Here is a 21764-nt window from a genome sequence, read left to right as displayed (position 1 = left end):
TACAGAAAACCGTTTAGAGATCCCGCTCAGAACTGTTATCCACAGTACAAACTACAAACACGTAATCGGAGTGTAGTAGAAGTTGTTCTTGCAGTCCCAACCGTACAGAACATACATAACATGCAGCAGATGCAGCACATTGGTAGGTGACCTGTCTTTCACACAACCCTCATAGCACACCTCACTGGTAAGGCAAGCTTGTCACGCAACAAAAAAATTATCCCCAATACAGTGCCCATGCATTGCTACAGGGTACCGGAGTGTATATAGCTACCAGGTATCGCTACAGCGTGTCAGACTGCATATAGCTGCAAGGCATTGCTACAGGGTGCCAGAGTGTATATAGCTACCAGGTATCGCTACAGCGTGTCAGACTGCATATAGCTGCAAGGCATTGCTACAGGGTGCCAGAGTGTATATAGCTACCAGGTATCGCTACAGCGTGTCAGACTGCATATAGCTGCAAGGCATTGCTACAGGGTGCCAGAGTGTATATAGCTACCAGGCATTGTTACCAGGTACCAGACTGTATATAGCTACCAGGCATTGCTACAGGGTACCAGGGTGCACAATGGCCATAATAGCTTACCCAGGCATGCGAGTACCCAGCCGACTGTGCCATCCCCTCCACAGCACAGTATCCGCGCATCCTTTATGCCCGCAACAAAGCGGAGCCTGCACACATGATTATACACATCGAAACACACAAGCATGTACACGTAGACGTAGACACACACACACACACATGAACATAAACACATGAGCATACAAACAAGTATGATTGTACATCGAGAGACACACACACATGCACATACTAGTAACCACATGAACATAAACACACAAGCCACATCGTGCTATTCACCGGTGTCAAACTGTGGACGTCCGAAATTCTGCAAGACCATCACACACAGAGCGAACTGAAGCTCTCCGGAAAGAACGTGATCCTTTGGCGAGAACAAATTACTTCATGTGCTTGCATGGAGAGGAAGGAGGGCATGTCCCCTCCCCCCACCCCAATCCAGGTTAATCCCAGAGCACTTGCATAGCAGTGCACCACTTGTGACCGTTCCCAGCTCAGCTCAGTGTAGCACACAGCAAGGGCACATGAACACCGGAGTGTGCAGCTTCCGTGGGTGGAGATATCATGGGGAAAATCCCTGGATTTCATCGTTGTTATGATACAATCTCAGTCGTGAATAACGGCATCAGGTATAACAACTCGCGACTAACTCACACAATCTTCAGACCTAGTGACCACTTGATTGCATACTGTCAACAACTCACCAATAACGACACTTTTCCCATGCACAATTGAGGGTCATTATTTGCAACATTGACTATGCAACTGTCCAACAGAATATTCCAGATTTCTGGCAGGTAGAGGTCTTAACGCACACGCTACGGTTGGAGCAGTCACACCTTCAGCAAGATAAACATATCCCGACGCTTACCCGGGCATGGGACCACCTTGTCCTAAGTCGTAGACTTGTCTTGGGTTGAGCAGATACTGAAACTTTGATATTAGCCTGCCAGAGGCACAAGCACAAACACAGACACGCATGCGCGCACACACACACACACACACACACACACACAAATGCACCCTCACACACACACACACACACACACACACACACACACACACACACACACACACACACACACACACACACACCCTCACACACACACACCACACATGTTATACAGTTGACTCCGGATATAACGAACATCATTGTAAAGGAGAAAGAGTTCCTTGAAGCCGAAGTTCGTTACAACAGAACTGCACTTACACGAGTGCTACACTGTGCAAGCAGCAAGTCATGACTGGCATATGGACCATGACTGTATGAGTGCACTTGGTTAACAAACGACCCTTCAAGATACGGTTCATTATAAAAGAAAACTGTTTGCTACAAAGGGTTGATTTCGTATGGGTTCAAACAGGGACATGGACAACGGTTTGCTACATCACGAAATTCGCTATGTGCGAGTTTGTTACTAGTGGAGTCAACACCTTACTGATATTCCATTCTCAACGAGCCACACGCACACACATGCATACATACACTTCCACGCACACACATGCACACAATACACTTCCATGCATACAGGCAGGCAATGTACAAGAGTGACAAAGGATATAGAACATACAGACTGAATGACATCTTCTCTCATCATTCACCACTGTGACCATGCATCTCGCTCCCAATCATTTCTTAGTAGCTAGGCAAGCAGACATCAATTTTCTTTTCGCAGAACCATACCCACATCATTGTACAGTTGAACCTGACAATTACGGACACCCAGTCCAATCATTTAGCCATGGTCGCTTACCGCGTGCCCTGCTTGCCCCCGCTCTTCGGATTGAGAAATACAATGAGCGGATGTGTTCCACGCAGTGGCGATACCTAGCAATGCACATCAACACAGACAGCAGTACCGGTGGTCAGCGTGTGTATGCCTTCAACTGACATGTCAGCCATGGTGACCTGCCATTCTAGCAACATGTGTTCAGCCATAGACATGGGCGGGAGATCAGGTCATGCTGAATAGTATGCCAAGGCATTGCAAACAAGGGGAATGGCTTGCACGTTAACCTAACAACCGGGACAAGCATGATCTACTGTTTGATCCGGGGATGGGGGAAACCCCTAATCCAAATATTACCCCTTCTTGCATTGCATCATAGCCTCTCTTATTGATCTGAATGCCCTATGCAGGCCAGACGCTGGGTAGCACACTTGACACAGGCTCCCTACACATGATCTTACTGTCATGTCCAGGCTTTCAAAGGAGAACTTGGACTTGGATGAGTCAGTTACTGTAGGTACAGCCGCCGCCGCCGTCGCCGCAGTGCTATGGTGACTGGTGCTTGACTGCAGAAGTGAGAGCAGGTAGAACAACAGGGAGGGCTAAGACACGCTCGAAATTGAATTTTTTTCAGTGGAGCCTGAACGCATCCAACGCCCCCTACACTCAGGGCGGCCCGGGCATGGCCGCAACAGAGAGCAGAAGCGGAACTCTGCCAAAGCAGTGCCAACGACACACACGCGCACGCACACATGCACATGCCCACACACGCACACGCACACATCACGACTGCTCGGCAGTAAAGCAAGCGACGCGTCTGACGGCCGGCGCACGCACTCGGGCAGTGAGAATACTAGCAGCACTTTCTGCCACAAGCATGCCTGTCTGAACTGTGACAGTGACTCACATGCAGTACTCATACATCCCAGGTTGGTCAATGTGCAACGGGCTTATTGGCCATACAAGTATAATGTACATGCGGGTACTGCTCAGAAAGAGCTCAGAAAGAGCAGTACCCGCATGCAGTAGTAGAACACTGCGAGTGGTCTCACTTACCAGAACAGAGGGAAATATGCTGACCGGCGGCAGGATGTGCACTCGATTTTCACCAAGGTCACACTCGTCTGGTGCTTGCGATGCGCACGTGTTGTGATACTGATGCCATGGATACGTGGTGGACAAACACACACGTGCACACCCAGGCACGCACGTGAATACATATACATGCAAACCCACACATGCACATGCACGCATGCACGTGCACACACAAACAAGTCCGCACATGCGTACACCCACACATGCCCGCCCGCCCACACCCACCCACACACATGCATACATACAATGTTAACATGCACTCCCACATCCAAGCCTGTTCTGATACTGTGATCGAGGAACTACCAACCTTTGTTTGGGATTAACATGGGTACACTAGTCGCACACATCTAAGAATTGATCCCAGCGATTGATTTTTAGGACAGCTTTTCAAGGCCTTATTGGCCCCGGGGCAATAACCCTTTAGGGCCCACAATTATTTCAAGAAATGCACTGCATACGCGAGCCCGGGTACTTATCATCTGGTCGTAACTTTGGTGTCCTTTGGCCGATTTTGGTGATCTTGGGCTTCCTGGAAAGCTCTTGGCCAGAGGAACACAGCGATAGCCAGCAATACATCACTCGATCCACAGAACCAGCGCCGCAGCGCGATACGGCGCTCCAAAGCCAGCATTGCGAGCGCCCAACTCAAATTCCCTGCCATTTCAACAAATTGCATCGCAGATTGCTCAAATTTTTTTACTGGAGAGCTGAGAAACATGCCTTTGCGATGACGTGAACTATCTGTAGCTGCGTGGGCCGCGAGTCAGGGAAACCCCCTAAAAACGAGTTCAAAATGCACGTGCTCGAGTTGACTCTGCTGAGCGAATTTAGTTCGAGTCTCGTATCTCCGCTCTCCGAACTCGGATCGCTTTCGGGTTTTTTCGAGCCGATAGCTGAGACAATTCTAATGTCGATAGCCCTTTCGATTGTCCGATTTGGTCAAGGGGCGGCCGAGTTACGCCAGGTTGCGCTTTGAAAAGTATGCACTGTACACTGGTACGGATATATCCGTACTATGGGCCTCAAAGGGTTAACCCCTTGGCTGCACTACACCAATTTTGACCGGCAAGCTACACATGTATGGGTGTTTGGAGAAGGTAACAGGAGGGTTTGAGAACAAAGTTGACCCGGAAGTGACCTTGTCATGTTTTGACAGGCTGTGGTTTAACCCTGTCAATTGTGGTTTGACCTTGATTACTTTACCGTGACATCCGTCAAACAGTGTTACCAGATCACGTGTAACACCCGTGTATTGCGATGTACCGGTGTTACCATAACTTTTGAGGAAAGTGTGACGGTAACTTTGAAAAGTGTGACGTGACGTAACTTTGAAAAGTGTGACGGTGACGTAACTTTGAAAAAGTGTTTGTTATGCTGTTACAATTTTTTTTGGAAACGTTCCCCAAAACTTTCATCCGTGATGGTGTAGAGAAGGGCCTCCAGACGAGGCAAAAGGGTAGGGGGCGTACGTATCCGGATCTTGCACCAGGCGCAATTTTCTTCTATCCGGATAGCACGATATCCGTATTCATTTGTGATGGTATAGCCCGTAAAGGGAAATACTCCCAGGTAACCATTGAGTTACCAGTGGAGCTAGTGGATGTAGTGAAGACAGCGATAAAGGTATCACCATCGATTCGTCGTGCAATTGTGTCGGAGCGGGTTAACCCTTTCACTGCCGCTGTCGACTGCAGTCGACAGCGCATTCATGCACTCCGAGTGCCATTGTCGACTTGCGTCGACGAGTAAACATGCAGTCCCCAGTGCTGTTGTCGACTTCCGTCGACAGGCAGACCTCACCCAGTTCGTGCCTCTATTTTCGAATATTGGAGGTGTTTTGCCGTGGTAGACGGCCACTGGGCCCTGGAAGATGTCCATACCCATCGAAATACGCTTCCAGAAGTATGGGTTGCCATTTGAAAAAAATCGAACCAGCGTCGTTGAAAATGCGCATCCGATTTTTAGCCGATCGGCGAGGAAGAAACCGGTTCTCACGCACTTCCACCTCGCTGAGTCGGTGCGAGTATTTTCCTCTTTCCCGTCAACTTTCATTGCACGGAGCATGGATATTGGTTCAGACTTGATGCCTAGCTATTACCCAAGACTCCAGGCGGCTATCCGTTGCGATAGGCGGTTGGAGTCACGGGTAGAGACAACCAGACGATAGATTCCTCGCGGACGCATTCACTGCAAACTTGACGGAAACAGCGCTGGCGGCGGTCACCGGGTCCAGAACTAAAATTTTCTAAGAACTACCACGTTACAATGGCGACCAGCACGGTCAAGAGACACTACAGGTATGTCAGCTACAACATAATTATATTCTTTCTACAACGACACCTACCTCTGGCTCAAAACCTGACGATCTACTACAAGCTGATGCGAAAGTGAATTACACTCGCGAACGCTTGTCAACGGAACAGGGAAGCGCTTCACTCTCCGAAGTTGAAAAGTATTTGGACTGCTGCTAATGGGGAGAACAAACGACCACCATGGCGGCAGAACATTCCGCAGCCGTTCACCGACACGATCCGCTTCACCAAACGACTTACGAACGTTTCGTTCTCCGAGTTTTCTGGTGGCAGCAACAAGAATTTCGTCCGCAACGACAGGACGAAAGTCTCTCGCAACTGAAGTCCTGTTGCCACGAAGATAGAGAAGATTCCGCAAGCCATCTCTTCTGCTTCCAGTGTTATAGCTCTCCTGTCCACTGGCATATCGTTCAATCCCAGCGAACGAAAAAAAGGATCTGCTTCTCTCTCCAAAACAACTAACTAACTTTACTTCGCGAGTGTCCGGGCCGATCGTGTACATAGTTAGCCAGTGCAGGCTAAATTTTATTTTTCAAGGAAACCCTTCGAAAATGGTACCAATCGATTCAGCATGGCATTTTCATTCCTCCTGCAAAGTTTCAGCTGATTTGGAGTCATGACAAGGACGCTATGGCGATTTGAAGATCGAAAAGCTTCAGTTTTGTTTGTCAAGAAGAAAGGCCATGATCGCACACAAATCATACAACCCGTGTGGCACAATGATTTTTGAACGAAGTTGATCCGCCACGGCTGTCAAGAAGCGGCAACTTAGAAAGATGGCGTCGGTTCGAGATGGCATGGTAACCACGCACGTGCCGTGGTCCGTGACTTGCTCATGTATGCACGCAAATGCAAGTCACAAACTGACAAAGATCGTCTTTGCATTTGGAGAAAATATCTTCGACTCTCTTTGGAGGTTGGCGAGGTTTGCCTAATCTTTACTCGATTGCGATGCCGGTATGTCCTCTCAATAATTAGAACAAAGAGAGCTGATGATCGCTTCAATGCTGAGCAGAAGTAACAATCAACTCTCCTCATGTCCTCAGTGCCAAAGGCAGACGACTGCAATTCCACAACGCTCATTTCACGATGATGGAAACAATAATCGAGTACTAGTACACACTTGGACCATTTGGTCATCCCTATTCTAGCCGCTAGTCCGCCCAGCAACCAGATATTGACTATTACGATAAGTACAACTGCGTGAACGAGGGCTCACCCAGCAAATTCAATTCAAGACGTGACTCCAGTCAAGAATTAGGGTCTTTACTCGAGAACTTCACAAATACAGGTCAAGGCACCCCACAAAACTGATAGATGGCACAAACGAAAGACAAATAGGCTAGGCAAAGTGTCCCAAGTGATTGAAAACAGCAGATCTACCAAATAAGACAGCTACATGTGCCTAAACATCGATTCCCATACAGTAGAGAGTAGTATCAGGCAGAATGAAAGCCTTGGAAGTGCACAAATACAGCCACGACCGCCACAAAAATTGGACGACCGCCACAAAAAAATTCTCATTGCTCTACCTCCTTGAAGGGTGAAAGTTACCAGTTATCCTATAGCGATGTCAGTTTATGCCTGTTGGAACCCCCCACAGCCCGCACGAAATACCTTTCAAATAATTCCAGGATGCAATTGCATTTCCAGACAGGAGGAAGAAGAACACCGTGAAAAATAACGGCAACGATGCCCAAACTCTCGGTAAACGGCTGAAGTCTTCCTGAAGATGTTAACATTGAATAGCCATCGATTACCAGCGTGGTTTGGTGACTTTAGAACTTTTTTGAGACTTAGAACGAAGCGATATCTCAAGTTTGATGGAATTGTTACCTGTCAAATGCGTGGGCGAGCAGGCCAGCTGACTGGTTATGCATGAACATGCATGAGCATGCATTGATTTTTCATGGTTCACGTGCAGAAAACTAAGTTGCCGCGATCCAAGTGCAGCTAACAGCCGTGCCGCGGACCCCGTGCTTCGCGCATGCACGCATGCATACTGCACAGTTCAGAGGCTTTTTTGAACGCAGATATGTAGTTCTTCGTCTTCTTCGAAATGTCTTCCAAATGCGTGGTGCTGGTGTTGTTCTCAGCTTCATCAAGGCAGAATGCAGCTGCATGTGATGCTCCTGTGTGTTCATGCATGGTCTCTTTTCGCGTCTCGACATTGTAGCGTCCAGACTCAGCTCGACTAGGAGAAGATTGAGGAGACTATGCTTTGATCCACATGGAAAATCGATGAAATTTGGTAATTATCGTCGGGCGCTAAAAAGCGCTGGGGAGCATGGGGCTAAAACTTCGTAGCAGTCATCCCTACCATGACAGGCATCGACTGGTATATGTTCCATTCTGTTCCCAACCACTACGGGTCGTCTGCGAAGCTTTCTTCTTCGCCGATTCTCGGACAGATCGTACGTCTTCGCACTGTATCTCTCGTCTCCCTCAACGGATCAAAACACGGTTTTCGCCAGGACGAGCACAAACCCCCAGATTTCGCGGCGGCAACAACTTCGAGTAGGGAAAAGCTAGCAGCTAACCAGGAATCACCAAAAAACACGTGTAATACTCAGTGTGATTTGCGACAGCTGTCATTGTGCCGTCGCACCATGCATGTACCATGCACGGGAATGGAACACGGATGAGTCGTTTTATTACGACAGCCTGCACTGGCTAACATAGTGTATGTAGCGCATGCGGCGCACGGCGCACTTTCGCATGACATGACACGCATTTTTGTACAGCGGCTGGCGCTAGATCGCGCAGCACGTTTGTACTTCGGATTTTGCGATTTTTTCAACGGCAATGGCTTCCTTTATGAGTTGTCTACCTACGATGTATACTTTGGGAAGCGATATTCCGTACAGAAAGTACCAAAAAATCCAGGAAAAGTAGGCCTTTCGATTTTTCGAGCTGGAGGTAAAAAGTGCCTGGCAGGGAGGGGGTGTACAGCTCAGCTGACAGCCTGGCAGGGAACGCCTTGTCACCTTGAGTGGTCAGCTGGCAGTGAAAGAATTAAGAAGTTGTCCACAAACTTCTTCCCAACCAAGCTATCCTCTCCCGTCGCCGGTGGGAAGAAGGTCGGCGGTGATATATATGTGAAGACCACATCGACTCTCTCCGCTGAAGATTTCACAATGAACAAGGTCCAGCAGTACGCCATATTCGTGTTGGCTGTGTCCGGTGGATAAAATCGCAAAGACTGGAGCGACGATGAGGACCATGAAAGAAGGAGATGGCGAATCCTACGTTATTGCCAATGCAGAGCTCTCTAGCAACTGCTCAACATCTAGACATGTTTTCGTCAATGTTCCCCAAAACTTTCATCCGTGATGGTGTAGAGAAGGGCCTCCAGACGAGGCACAAGGGTAGGGGGCGTACGTATCCGGATCTTGCACCAGGCGCGACTTTCTTCTATCCGGATAGCACGATATCCGTATTCATTTGTGATGGTATAGCCCGTAAAGGGAAATACTCCCAGGTAACCATTGAGTTACCAGTGGAGCTAGTGGATGTAGTGAAGACAGCGATAAAGGTACCACTGTAGTATCCCTGGCCCTACTGCTATTACTTACATACGTTGTGACCTACATTGACGTCGTACATACATGTATTCATGCTAGCACGCGACACTGTAAATCACCTCTTGTCCCACCGGTTACTCCTAAGTGCTTCTCCCAACAACCACTTTAATACTTTGAAGTAGGACTACTAGACAACCCTGCCTGCAGACCGGTACGGCATGACCTGTATACATGTTGCACACATTCATGCTGTACTACATTACATTGATTCCTATAGCCCGTTCCTCATCACTAACTCTTTTGATTACTAGTTCTAAGATATCTTCCGCTTCTCTTCTTCTGCCAGATGTCTTCCCAGAATCCATGTCCTAGCTCGCACACAGTCAAATGGCTTTTCCAACCGCTGTCCTCTTAGTAACCTTCACGCCCAATTACCCTGCCTGCCATTCACATTAGTTTCCTTCATACTGTTAGATTGCATTCCTGTTACCTAATGGTTGCTCGCTACTTAGGTCCATTCTTCCTCCTACCTTTTCCTTTCACGTTATCTCCTTGTACGTCTTCTCCTTGCACTACTATTTCTCCCCTTGCCATGTATATGCTGTCTATGCTATATAAGCCCTATCTGCTCTACCAGAGATAGAATTAGCTCATATCAGAGAAGAGAATCCCTCCTGGCAGATTGAGCCGGAGCAGTTGTATTCCTTTCAGTGTCCCTCCAGGCAGATTGAGCCGGAGCAGTTGTATACATAACTTCAGGCAGATTGAGCCGAAGAACATAATATTAACCAGTCTTCTTGTGTGTGCCTCCTGATACCACTCGGCGACCTATTTTACACTGGTGGCAGCGGTGGTTTAAAGTAACAGTTTATTTAGATTTGAACCCATCGATAGTTCACTCTTCCACTTATTCATCCTTCTCCGACTATGGCTCAACCCGCCGCTGCACCTGCCGCCGCCGCCGCTCCAGCACCCGTTCCCGCACGCCACGTGCATAATTGGGCCACACCGGCGAAGTATGCAGGTCGACTGGAAGATAACTGGGCAGCCTGGTATGCCCAGTTCCAGCAGGTTTCCGCGGTCAACCAGTGGACACCGGCGGAACAGAGCCAGTTTCTAGGCCTGTCGCTTACGGGCGACGCACAATTATATTACCAAAGTCTACCGCAGGCGGTTCGTGCGGGCCAAATTGCTCCGCTCGCCCAAGCTCTCGCCGACCGGTTTGCCCCTGCACAGCGCGCGGAGCTGCACCGCGCAGCGCTGAAAGCCAGCCGCCAAAGAAAGGGCCAAACATTGAGTGCCTTCTGCGAGGAAGTAAGGTCGACCACCAGTCGCGCATACCCAACATGGCTGGGGCCGATAGGGACCTGCTCGCCCGGGATCAGTTTTTAGACGGCCTAGACTCCCGGGCAACCCGCATCCGGGTAAAGGAACTGCACCCTGCTACTTTGGATGCCGCACTTCAGGGAGCACTACACCAACAGGCCATAATGCATGCCGAAGCACCGGAGTCTACCCCGCTTCCCGTCTGTGGCCTGTCGGACGCTAAACAGATGGATCATATCGCCAAAGCGCTCGAGGACATCGGCGCCCGACTGGCCCGCCTGGAACGAGCGGACGCCGCCACACCGGATCAACCACGGCACACATCTCAACACGGTACTCCGAGGAAACGAGGCAACTGTTACAATTGTGGACGCATGGGCCACTTTGCCTCTGAGTGCCGCCAACCGCGCCAATGGCAGGGAAACCAGCGTTCACAGCGGTCCTGAGTCCGTCGGCTGTGAATACTTTGCTATGGACTCACCATCCGGTTAGTTTACCTTTAGGAGCTTATCTGCTCATCCTCTTTCTCGTTCTACTTGGGCTTTCCCCTGCTTTGGATGTTGTCCGCCGTCTAGCTATGTTGGGATGTGTGTTGGTCCTGATTCTTGCGGTTATCTATCTCCTGTACCTGACACCGCCATTTAATGTTCTCAAATCCCGAGTTACTACATTCCTTTCACGCTCCTCAGCACGCCGTCCCTTCACAGTCCCGATCACCATTCAGTCCATTCCATTTAATGCCCTCCTAGATACCGGATCTGCGGTTACCTTAGATCGATTCGTCGTGCAATTGTGTCGGAGCGGGTTAAGAAGTTGTCCACAAACTTCTTCCCAACCAAGCTATCCTCTCCCGTCGCCGGTGGGAAGAAGGTCGGCGTTGATATATATGTGAAGACCACATCGACTCTCTCCGCTGAAGATTTCACAATGAACAAGGTCCAGCAGTACGCCATATTCGTGTCGGCTGTGTCCGGTGGATAACATCGCAAAGACTGGAGCGACGATGAGGACCATGGAAGGAGATGGGGAATCCTACGTTATCGCCGATGCAGAGCTCTGCAAGTTGGCAGAGGGCTTCGCTGAAAAGTGGAACTCTACAACAGCATCCGACGACGATGAAGACGGTACTGAACATTGCTCGCATTTGGCCCCCAACAGGAGCTCGCATCACCACGACAACCCTAAGATCTGTCTTCATGCCATCTCGCCTGGGATCTTGTATCTGGAACCGGGACATTCGTCATCACATCATCATCAAGACAGCCTGCCCTGGTTCATCCGCACAGCAGTGGATTGACGCCCGCACGCGCAAAAGGCACTGGATCCTCATTCTCCAGTGAACGTGTACGCACCACAGGATGTAGTTCGCTCAGAACAAGACCTGCTGCTGTTTCTCGTAGTGCACCAACCTCAGCACCGGTAGACCTGATAGACTTGAACTGATCACAAAACAAATGATGAGCCAGAATTTGCTGCCAGAATTTCGGTCTGCCAAGAGAGCTCAGCTCCGCACCAGGCGCTGTCAACTGACGGAAACGCTGCAATCTATTGTGGACGATATCTACATCATTGCCTGTCGGGCTTACCCCGACGCAACGGACGACTTCATCTATCATACAATCACACACCACTACCCACAATGGTCTCCCGGCTACAAGTCTCGGCTACTGGAAGAATAGTAGCGGAGAGCCAGTTTTGAGTAATGGTGCATGATCGGTGCAAAATCTCCTAGCACCTCCTTATGATTTACACTGCAAGATGATAATTTGAAAGGTTGTACATGCACCAATGGGTCATTGTCCACTGCTCTGGGCTGCAAGCTTACCAGTCCGTGGCACCAGGAGCACTTCACACCGGTCAGGCCGTTGACTGCCTTGACTGCTTTACCGCACTTCTCGCATTTGCCCGGGTTGTTGCCTTCAGTCCAGTGATGATCCATAACCTGGATAAGTACAGAAAGCATGATCACATGATCACATGATCACATCACGCCCCAATACAATGGACAGTAAACCCTGTCAAGGCAACCACTCAGATAAGGCAACCACTCAGATAAGGCAACCACTCGGATAAGGCAACCACTCGGATAAGGCAACCACCTGTCCTGGAAGACCTCTGAAACCAGGACCAAGGAACCCTATTTCCAGTCAAATGACCCTGGAAAAGGAGACCACCTGGTACCAGGGACCACGTTTTCAAGGTCCCTTGAGCGGTCGTCTTGGACAGGTTTCACTGTACCCTTACGAACCACTGCATGCAATTTTTATTTTATTCTACATGTATCTATTTATTCTATTTCACTCAACGTGACACGTGGTCCATGACCAATTGGAACACATAGTGCAAGAGAGGTGATAGCCAACCATGGCAAGAAAAAAAGGAGGGACAAAGGGAAAGGATGGAAGTTTCAACAGAGTGCATGGCCGTTTGCTGCACAGTTCCCATCAATGCCACATGATGAACAGAATGCAGAAGCCAAGTTTATCACCCTGGCTACCTAATTCTGCGGCAATGCAAGCCACACACACACACACAGCGTGACAATAATGCATTGCTGTGCTCTCCTTACGGGGTTTTTCTTGGCACTCTTCATATAGGTGCTGAGGCATGCCTCCTTGACGCTGCCCACGCATCTCTCATGGACAGTGTAGTGACAGACTGGACAGAACAGAGGTACAATAGGTACAATAGGTACAATCATGAACGTACACACTACATGCAGCTACTGCGTTGTGAACTACAGGCTAATCGGGTGATACACATTCTCGTGAGCCAGTTTGGGCAACATTTTGCCACAGACAGTTACCGCAGAAATGGACATAGTGTCCCTTCCGACGCCTCTGCTGTGATGCTTTCCCTTCAGAGATAACCTCATTTTTGTGTGAATTGTTCAGCTCTTACGACACTTTAACGGAATGCTATGTGTACATATCAGGGCAGACTCGCTAAAGGGTTAAAATGCCAGGTGAAAAAAAGAAGCAAAATACTGACAACTCACAGCTGCAGACAAGACCCTGCTTGCCCAGACCTAGAAGCATACGCCGGCAGATGTTGCAATACGCTGGATGACTGAAGTGCTTCAGATGCCACTGGTGGATACCATCCTTCATTTTCTGCACACCAGGAGAACGGGCAAAATACGTAGTCAGTTCGCCTCTGGACAATGGGCAATGGCTTAGAGCGGCTTTGTGCATGTGAGTGTATGTGTGTGTGTGTGTGTACGTGTGTTTATGTGTGTGTGGTGTGTGCATATATGTGTGCTCGTCTGCTCGTTTAACTCATTTTGCGTGAAACAAGCACTGGACTCACTTGTGAGGTCTGCATTCGCCACTTAGGTGAAAAAGGCATAGTGGTGGCCTGCGGAAGCGAAGGCTATAGCTTTTGTGTTTCTGAACATTCAAGTGATACTAACGCGAATCCAGCGAATATTATTATATTATAATATGCTCGTTTCACTCATTTTGCGTGAAACAAGCACTGGAGCCCAGTTCCAAATCTGCACTCATCTCAGAGCTTACGTGGATTTTTGCAAAACGTGTATCGTCAAAAACTGGGGATCCACTAGTACTGTACCGTTTCCAATCCTAGCAGGACCAGCAATGGAACGGTGTGCAGACCGCCCTCAATCCATTCCTCCAGGCTGATGCGACCATCGGAGTCACTGTCAATGTCCTGAAGCATATCGATCAGAATCTGGAGAAGAAGGAAAGGAAGTGATGATGGTTATAGACTGACGCAGAGAAGTGCTCCCCACAGTGGCAGTGCCACCCAACGGGACCTGATCTCGTGAATGGGCTAACACCCTGCTCTGGTGCACAGCCCAGTGTGTGTAAGCAGGTCTGACACAGTACACTATCTGTATAATTATGCTAGTTGGCTCACACAATCGCATTGCATTGAGCAGCATGGTAGACTTAAGTCCACGATAGGGTTCAAATCCACACACGATCAGCTACACAAGACAAAACTGTCCCGATGCTTGACTGATGCCGTTATGACATACCTAACAGACATAAGGATCTGCCCTGATCCTTGTGGGTGTTGGCGCTCCTATGGATGTGGAACCGTGAATTTCTTTCTGACATACTGGTGCATGGGAGTTCCAATCAGCATTCACAGTGTGTTTGAAAAACACAGGAGGCTAATGTGTATCATTGGTCCGACACACGATTCTCTATTTTGGAAGGCCCTAAAACCAGCCACTTTGCACTCACACTCATGGTCCCACTGTCTCCCAGTAACATACATCATCACTGCAACCCGACACACCGTATACATGCAAGTACAATTAGGAAAAATCAGATGAACGGTGCATCGTAGCCTTCTGAGATTGATGCCATTCTATTTAGGAGTCGTCCACAAATATCGATGTTTTTTTAGCCCCATCCCTCACACAAACAAGTCAACAAAGAGGCATCTTTGGATTGAGGAGTGCTGGTTTCGAAACAACTGGTTTGAAGCTCAAAGTAGAGCTGGTGTTAGCTCAGAGCAGAGCTGCTGTTAGCTCAGAGCAGAGCTGCTGTTAGCTCAGAGCAGAGCTGCTGTTAGCTCAAAGTAGAGCTGCGGTTAGCTCAAAGTAGAGCTGCGGTTAGCTCAAAGTAGAGCTGCTGTTAGCTCAAAGTAGAGCTGCGATTAGCTCAAAGTAGAGCTGCGGTTAGCTCAAAGTAGAGCTGCTGTTAGCTCAAAGTAGAGCTGCTGTTAGCTCGAGGTAGAGCTGCTGTTAGCTCAAAGTAGAGCTGCTGTTAGCTCAAAGTAGAGCTGCGGTTAGCTCAAAGTAGAGCTGCTGTTAGCTCAAAGTAGAGCTGCTGTTAGCTCAAAGTAGAGCTGCGGTTAGCTCAAAGTAGAGCTGCTGTTAGCTCAAAGTAGAGCTGCTGTTAGCTCAAAGTAGAGCTGCTGTTAGCTCAACGTAGAGCTGCAATGCTAAATGGATGTAATATAGCGCAAGGCAGAGCCGCAGCAAATAGCTAGATAACACCAGTTGTGAGAGTGGACCCAAAAGAAACACTGCTGAAGCACAATCCGTTGTCTGGAAGAGCACAACAGGGCAAGCAAGATTTGTTTTTCTTTTCCGCAAAATGGGCTGGTGCCATTTGTGATTACGCAGCAAAACAAAGCGCATGACGTCAGTCTTGAATGCAGTACAAAGCAATGCAGTGCAGTGTGTGCGCTAGTTCGGATTGTTGCTAACAAGTACTAGCACAGCTAGTACACCATTAGAGAAGATATTCGTTCGTTTGGGGGGGGGGGGGGGGGGAGGGGGTTTGGGCCCTGTTCGTCTCGTCTTTGAGAAAAAAATATCGAACTCTATCTATGGACGGGCACTGTTCGAACATGTAGTTTATGACCTACACACAGTGAAAGTCAACCTCGTGAGCATAGCCATGGCAAGGTTGTGCGACCGTGGCAACATAAACCTAGGTGTATGGTGAAGTTAGAGTTGCAGCTGGTCACGTTTCATGAGGAAATTGAACTTCATTAAAAAATATCGATCCTTTGCATAAATATGTGTATGTTCGTTTTGAGGGGGGAGAAATTGGGGAGAAATGAACAAATATCGTCTTGAAAAAATATCGACATTTACGGACGGCCCCGTAGCGCCCAAAGATTTACAGATTCCAGAGCATTCGTTTTGGGGAGTTCTCCTTTGGCACAAAAAAACACCCTATTTCTCCTTTGGCTGATCGAAATAAATAACCGCCCCTGGGGTCGGCTCACATGCGGTTGAGTGCAGTCAGAAGACCAATATCTGCCACAAGTGAAACTACCAATACACATGAACGCTGACAGTCGTACTTACAGGTCTCAAATCGGACGTATCCCAGCCTAGGTACTCAGCCACTGTGATCATCTGTTCCAGGATGCGGTGAAGCTCCTGCAGACAAACACCAAACACACACACACACACACACACACACACACACACACACACACACACACACACACACACACACACACACACACACACACAGCTCTCGGCGATGAGCTCCATCTTAGCGACGCAACCGACAACCTTGTGATTGGTTGACAGCATGTTACAAGGCGGAGGACGCACTATCTTCACCATGTTATCTATCAAAGAAGGCTTACATAATTATAACAAACAACAGAATTCCCCCACTTCCCTTCTGCACTGCCGTCTGAATGGGCTCCTTCACTTACCGCACTCTCAATGAATCCGCTGTTGTCGGCATCGTACAGCTTGAACATGACTGTGGACACGGGCAAGGACAAGAAATGAGGTTTGTGAGCTCCAACAAACACACTATTAAACGCTATCTCAGCCAAAAACAAAACGTGTTTATACGTTCAGAAAAAAGGCAAATACAAGAAGGTGAACAGCAGCAGAGCGTGGTGTTAATAGGAGAAGAGGAGAATTGAGTGCAATATGTGCAACATGCCATAGCACCTTAGAGGAGAAGCTCATTGTATTTAGACCACTCCAGGCATGCAGAGATGCAAATATATTTTGTTTGTCATGGGGAGTACCTATTGGTCACCATCTTCAAAGAGCACATCCGCCAGGGGGGGGGGGGGGGGCAAGCTCATCAGAGACGGACATTATGGCACCAAGCCTGATATGTATCCGCTGATTGTGACACATAGGTGGAATGGTCAATGATTCGTAATATTTCGTAGTATCTTTGGCTTAGAGTTCTCGCTGGAATGACTACCAATGTTCGAACACGCACTATTCTACAACCATCCGTGTCGGCCAATTGGTTGAAGAATGGCACTGTTGATCTTCAGGCACCTGCTTAGAAATCTACCTACATCGACCTACAGTACTCCAGCCTACGTTAACACACAGCTTGGCCAAAGCTGAAGAAGTGATCCAAGCACCGCCGACTCCCTATTTCTCATCTTACATACGTTAGTCTCCCTTCAATGCGTGGCCTGGCACCTTCCTTCCATGTACGGGTTACAGCTGGTCAGTTGCTGTGCCATGCAGAGTTATGACGTGAAAAGTCCAATGCTAGTGCCTTGGCGTGGATGCATAATTATACCTACTCTTACAAGAGTACAATAGGTGCACATGGCACTCTAGTCTACATGTGCATCTTAGTGCCAGTTGGCTCAATCGCATTGCTTACATTCAAGCTTAGACTGGGGATTTCCCTGTTCCAGTAGGGACAGATAGCACATGATGTCAGACAAGCAGGCGCGCCGTTCGCCGGCTGCCGCAGACCTGGCCGCGTGGTCCAGGGATGCAGCGCCTCTGGATTGATCATCGGCGTCGGGTGTCGGCTGAGACGACTCTCGCGACCGACCGTCCGTCTCGTCAGCAGCATCTTGACTGTCATCATCTGTGGGCAGGATTCGAAACACCAGCACAGACATACAGACACATACACGCACACACGTACACACACCGGCACAGAGACAAACACAGACAAACACACCGACATCCACTACTCAAAGACACGAGCAAGAACATCTCGGATACGATGTGAATGGCACCGCCATGTATCAGATCTTGGAACACATCGCCATGAGCAGGGCACAAAGAGATTAGTCTCAAGCCAAGCGCAGTGCACACAATAAATGAATACATTCCTTCCAATGAAGACAAGACAAGTCAATGGAAGTTAGTTGCATGTCTCAGGATTCATGACACACTGAAATAATCAAGAGACCTGGGACTAATCGTAACTTAGGAGTTCAAGATTCAGCTACTTCGTCCTAAATAATCTCACCATTTTCGTTATGCCTCTCCTTGCAGTATGCTCCCTTTGTTTCTCTCCTTATTATTTAGTTCGCCGAGGTTGGCTACCACCCGACTTCTCATAACTATTGGCAGTCTTGCGACGAGCCAGGAGATGATGAATAAATATATAAATACAAAAAATGATAAAAGTAAAAAAATTGCAATCACACGTAACCCTTGGCTGCCAAAAAATGAAACAAAGCAAACCTGTTTTTTTGCAAATGAAATCATAGGACATGACTGAAGTACAGCAATGCATGTAAGACAGGCTGTTAACACCGTTATCCTGGTGCCTTATGTGTAATAGACTTCAGAATGTGCAGTGGAAATACACGCATGCACCACACACACACACAAACTTACCAGTCGGCGACACTGCAACGAATAGCGCTCCGGTGGCAGCTGCACTATTTAGAACCGCAGCTGTTGCAGATGCACTCAGAGCAGACGCCTCCGACTCGTTCGAGGCCAGAGATTTCCTGCGAGTTGCCGCCTTCTCTTCGAACTGCTCACGTGTGCCCTGCAGCAAATGATCCTTGTCCGGTGTTGCTGAGCTGACTCTACGATCCGGTGGCGGTGCGTCACGGAACGAATCAAATAAGCTACGGGTCAGGGTGTCGCCCACATCAGCGCTTAGGAACTGATTGAGCAGCTTCTGAAATTCCAGATATGTTAGGCCCTGGAAATGTCAACGGATGATTGAGGAAGATACGCACACATGCAGAAAAGGAAAATAGAGTTCAGAGCCCACGTACTGACAAACACATACCCGACTGATCATTCATTCGACAAGCATATCCAGTTCAGTTCGAAAGTTGAGGCTCAAACTATACCCACAATGACTGTGGCTTTGCCCTTTTTACCCAATAGATAGCCAATCGGATATAGCAACTACCATTCTTTTCTTGTAACACAGAGGTTGACCACCTACTGTATTTCTCCAAGACTGCTGTTGACAACCAAAGATCTCGTCCAGCCATTGTGCCACGGTGTCAAAAATGCATCCTGCCGGACAGCTCTCAAGCCTGGAGTGGCACGATAGGAACTTCATGGTGGTGAAAAAACGTTCCAACGATATGCATCAACTGACAAAGGACACCCAGACGAGCTTCAGTCACCTCTGCTCACCCACAATAGCGGTTACTGAAAATGTGAAAACTTCAGACTCACACAACAGGACTCCCCTGAAGATTGTACCTCTGAAAATGGGGAGCAAACATTCAGAAGGCTGTCACACTCCGACTCACTTGTGTTCTGAGTTGAAAGATTTGACCTAAACCCACTATTGTAGTTACAAACAGTGCTACTGAAAGAAATCCCATTGCGTGGTGGTGTGGTGGTGAGTCAAGTCTGTGCTAGTTGACACCCCAGCCCCAGGTCTAGGGCTGCACAAGGCCAGGTGACGTGGCATGATCAGCATTCACTCCCTCCATGGGACTTCATTGACTGGGAGCTGCTCTGTACTAAATCGTATGAACAGATGCAGGGCAGTTCTACACTACTGCCCTGATGCTTCGTTGTGTGTACATATCGGATCAATACATTCAGCTGTTGAGAGTTTGAGAGGAGTTCAGACACCCCAGCTCCAATACAGCCACTTGCTAGCAACAGTGAATCGCAATTAGCATGCCAAGAGGATTGTGCCAGTCTTTCAAGTATCTTCCAACTCATCATTCTATGCCAATGGGCAGGAAGTGCAACACCACTACTAGTATAGTATTCCCAACTCCTGACACGTGACACCCTCCACTACAAGGATGATTCATGACGGCCCAGTACACAATACAGCCTGAATATAGCTTTGACATCCTTCTGGTTATTTGTTCCAGAGCCGCCCATAATTGCCCAGGCTGAAGAAAACACATAAATTTACCTCCTTTCATGATAAATGGAAGATAGGAATACATGCATTGCTAACTCCTTACACCATCAGTGGTCAAACAAATACAACCACACACATACTCACAACAGTCATCAGCACTATCACAAGACACTAAGACGGTAAAGATCTACACACAGGCATTCAGTCAGTACAAGGCAAGGGGGGGACCAGGCGTAACTGTGTGTGAGGGTAGGCACAAACAGAATTTAATATTCTGTTCTGCAAACACCCAGTATCCAACAGTGTAACGTCTGAATACTCCATCCCACAAAGCCACATCCGACACAACATGTGTCCATAGTGTAGGTATGCTCTGCCTACTAGTAACTAGCCCTTTGTGGCAGTACAATACTGGTGCCGGAAGTAGAATACTGCGGGTCAAGGTAGGGTGCTCAATATTTCAATATTGAATGTGACATATCAAGCATGACGAGTGGTCGAGAGTGTACATTCTGCTGTACAAGTGGCCTCTACCCGGGTTTGAGATGTCCCCTAGTAAAACAAATACAAAATAAACTACCAAAACTCTATGCGTTCCGATAGAGAAGTACTGTGCCCACGGATAACGAGGTGCGACCTGGTAATGCACACAACTACTTTGTTTGAGGCAATTCACAGTTCACACACCGACGTCCATGGCATGTTTCAACTAGCAAGCACAGGAGGAGATTGGGAAACATTTGATGAATGCGGCCTGAGGATGAAACAAAACCCATCTCACCTACATAACCCACAGATTGGCTGGATGGGGGGGGGGGGGGAGAGACTGTTGAGCGTTGGCTTGGTGACCATGAGATCATGTGGCCCAGGGCATTACCTACGATTGGTCATAGTGAACAATGCTGGCCCTGAAGTGATGGTTTACACCCTGCGCCGGCCATAGACGTGGCAAAGACTACATTCAAACGTCAAGCCTGTGTCACAATGCATCCGAACACATTTCGCAATGAATTCTGGCATTCCCATATCTTCCCCATCCGATTTACATGTTCAGACTACACACTCCAAATGTGAACTAGATGGTTTCTTCCTAGTCTGACAGCACCTCCAGAGAGCAGCTAGGATGATTACCAGGAGGTTCGAACTACAGTATTGTAAGTCCTGAGAGACCATTACTTCCAGTGCCCAAGGAAACGTTACGTATTAATCATTACGTATCATCCACTGAAAATTGAAAGACAACAAGTCCAAAAGCGGACCGGAGAGTTGCTTTTTACCATCCAATATGAAAGTCACGGTACATAGTAATGGTGCTGATGGCCATGTCACACGCACGCATGCATGCACGCACACACCTCACACTCACACACACACACTCTTGAACACGGATACACGGATACACAGAGCAGGTGGTTCACGCCTGGAACTCCAGCACAAGCTAAGTCCAAAACTTACATTTTTGCAGTACTTTACAGAGGGAGTAGTGACAGCAGAGGTAGCAGTAGAGATTGTCACGATCATTTTCGAGTGCACAAATGATAACCACCGTACACAATGCAGAGACAATAGGCAACCAGAACAGATACAAATACGAACGGATGCAAACCGGACACCACACGCCACACGATGAACACTAAATACAAGTACAGAGATGCACACGGAGAACAGAT

General features: G+C 48.3%; 1 protein-coding gene across 4 annotated transcripts in view; it reads right to left on the bottom strand.

Annotated features, from left to right (window-relative positions):
- The window catches only part of LOC135817857 (diacylglycerol kinase beta-like), a 51457-nt gene that overhangs the window by 12157 nt on the left and 17536 nt on the right, over positions 1–21764 (bottom strand). For 3 of the 4 annotated variants that reach the window (XM_065331133.1, XM_065331134.1, XM_065331135.1), the window contains 13 exons: positions 18636–18951; positions 17659–17871; positions 16727–16776; positions 16365–16439; positions 14141–14260; positions 13566–13680; positions 13137–13225; positions 12393–12509; positions 3367–3465; positions 2772–2876; positions 2335–2408; positions 1452–1526; positions 590–675 (listed from right to left, as the gene is read on the bottom strand). In XM_065331133.1, coding sequence (XP_065187205.1) covers positions 590–675; positions 1452–1526; positions 2335–2408; positions 2772–2876; positions 3367–3465; positions 12393–12509; positions 13137–13225; positions 13566–13680; positions 14141–14260; positions 16365–16439; positions 16727–16776; positions 17659–17871; positions 18636–18951 — 1534 coding nt within the window. Of the gene's footprint in view, positions 1–589; positions 676–1451; positions 1527–2334; positions 2409–2771; positions 2877–3366; positions 3466–12392; positions 12510–13136; positions 13226–13565; positions 13681–14140; positions 14261–16364; positions 16440–16726; positions 16777–17658; positions 17872–18635; positions 18952–19203; positions 19494–21764 lie in introns of those variants that run through there. The other variant, XM_065331136.1, reaches the window with a different exon arrangement.

Source organism: Sycon ciliatum, chromosome 5, assembly GCF_964019385.1.
Source record: "Sycon ciliatum chromosome 5, ocSycCili1.1, whole genome shotgun sequence".
NCBI classification, from domain to species: domain Eukaryota; kingdom Metazoa; phylum Porifera; class Calcarea; order Leucosolenida; family Sycettidae; genus Sycon; species Sycon ciliatum.
This window is presented reverse-complemented; position numbering and strand designations above follow the sequence as displayed.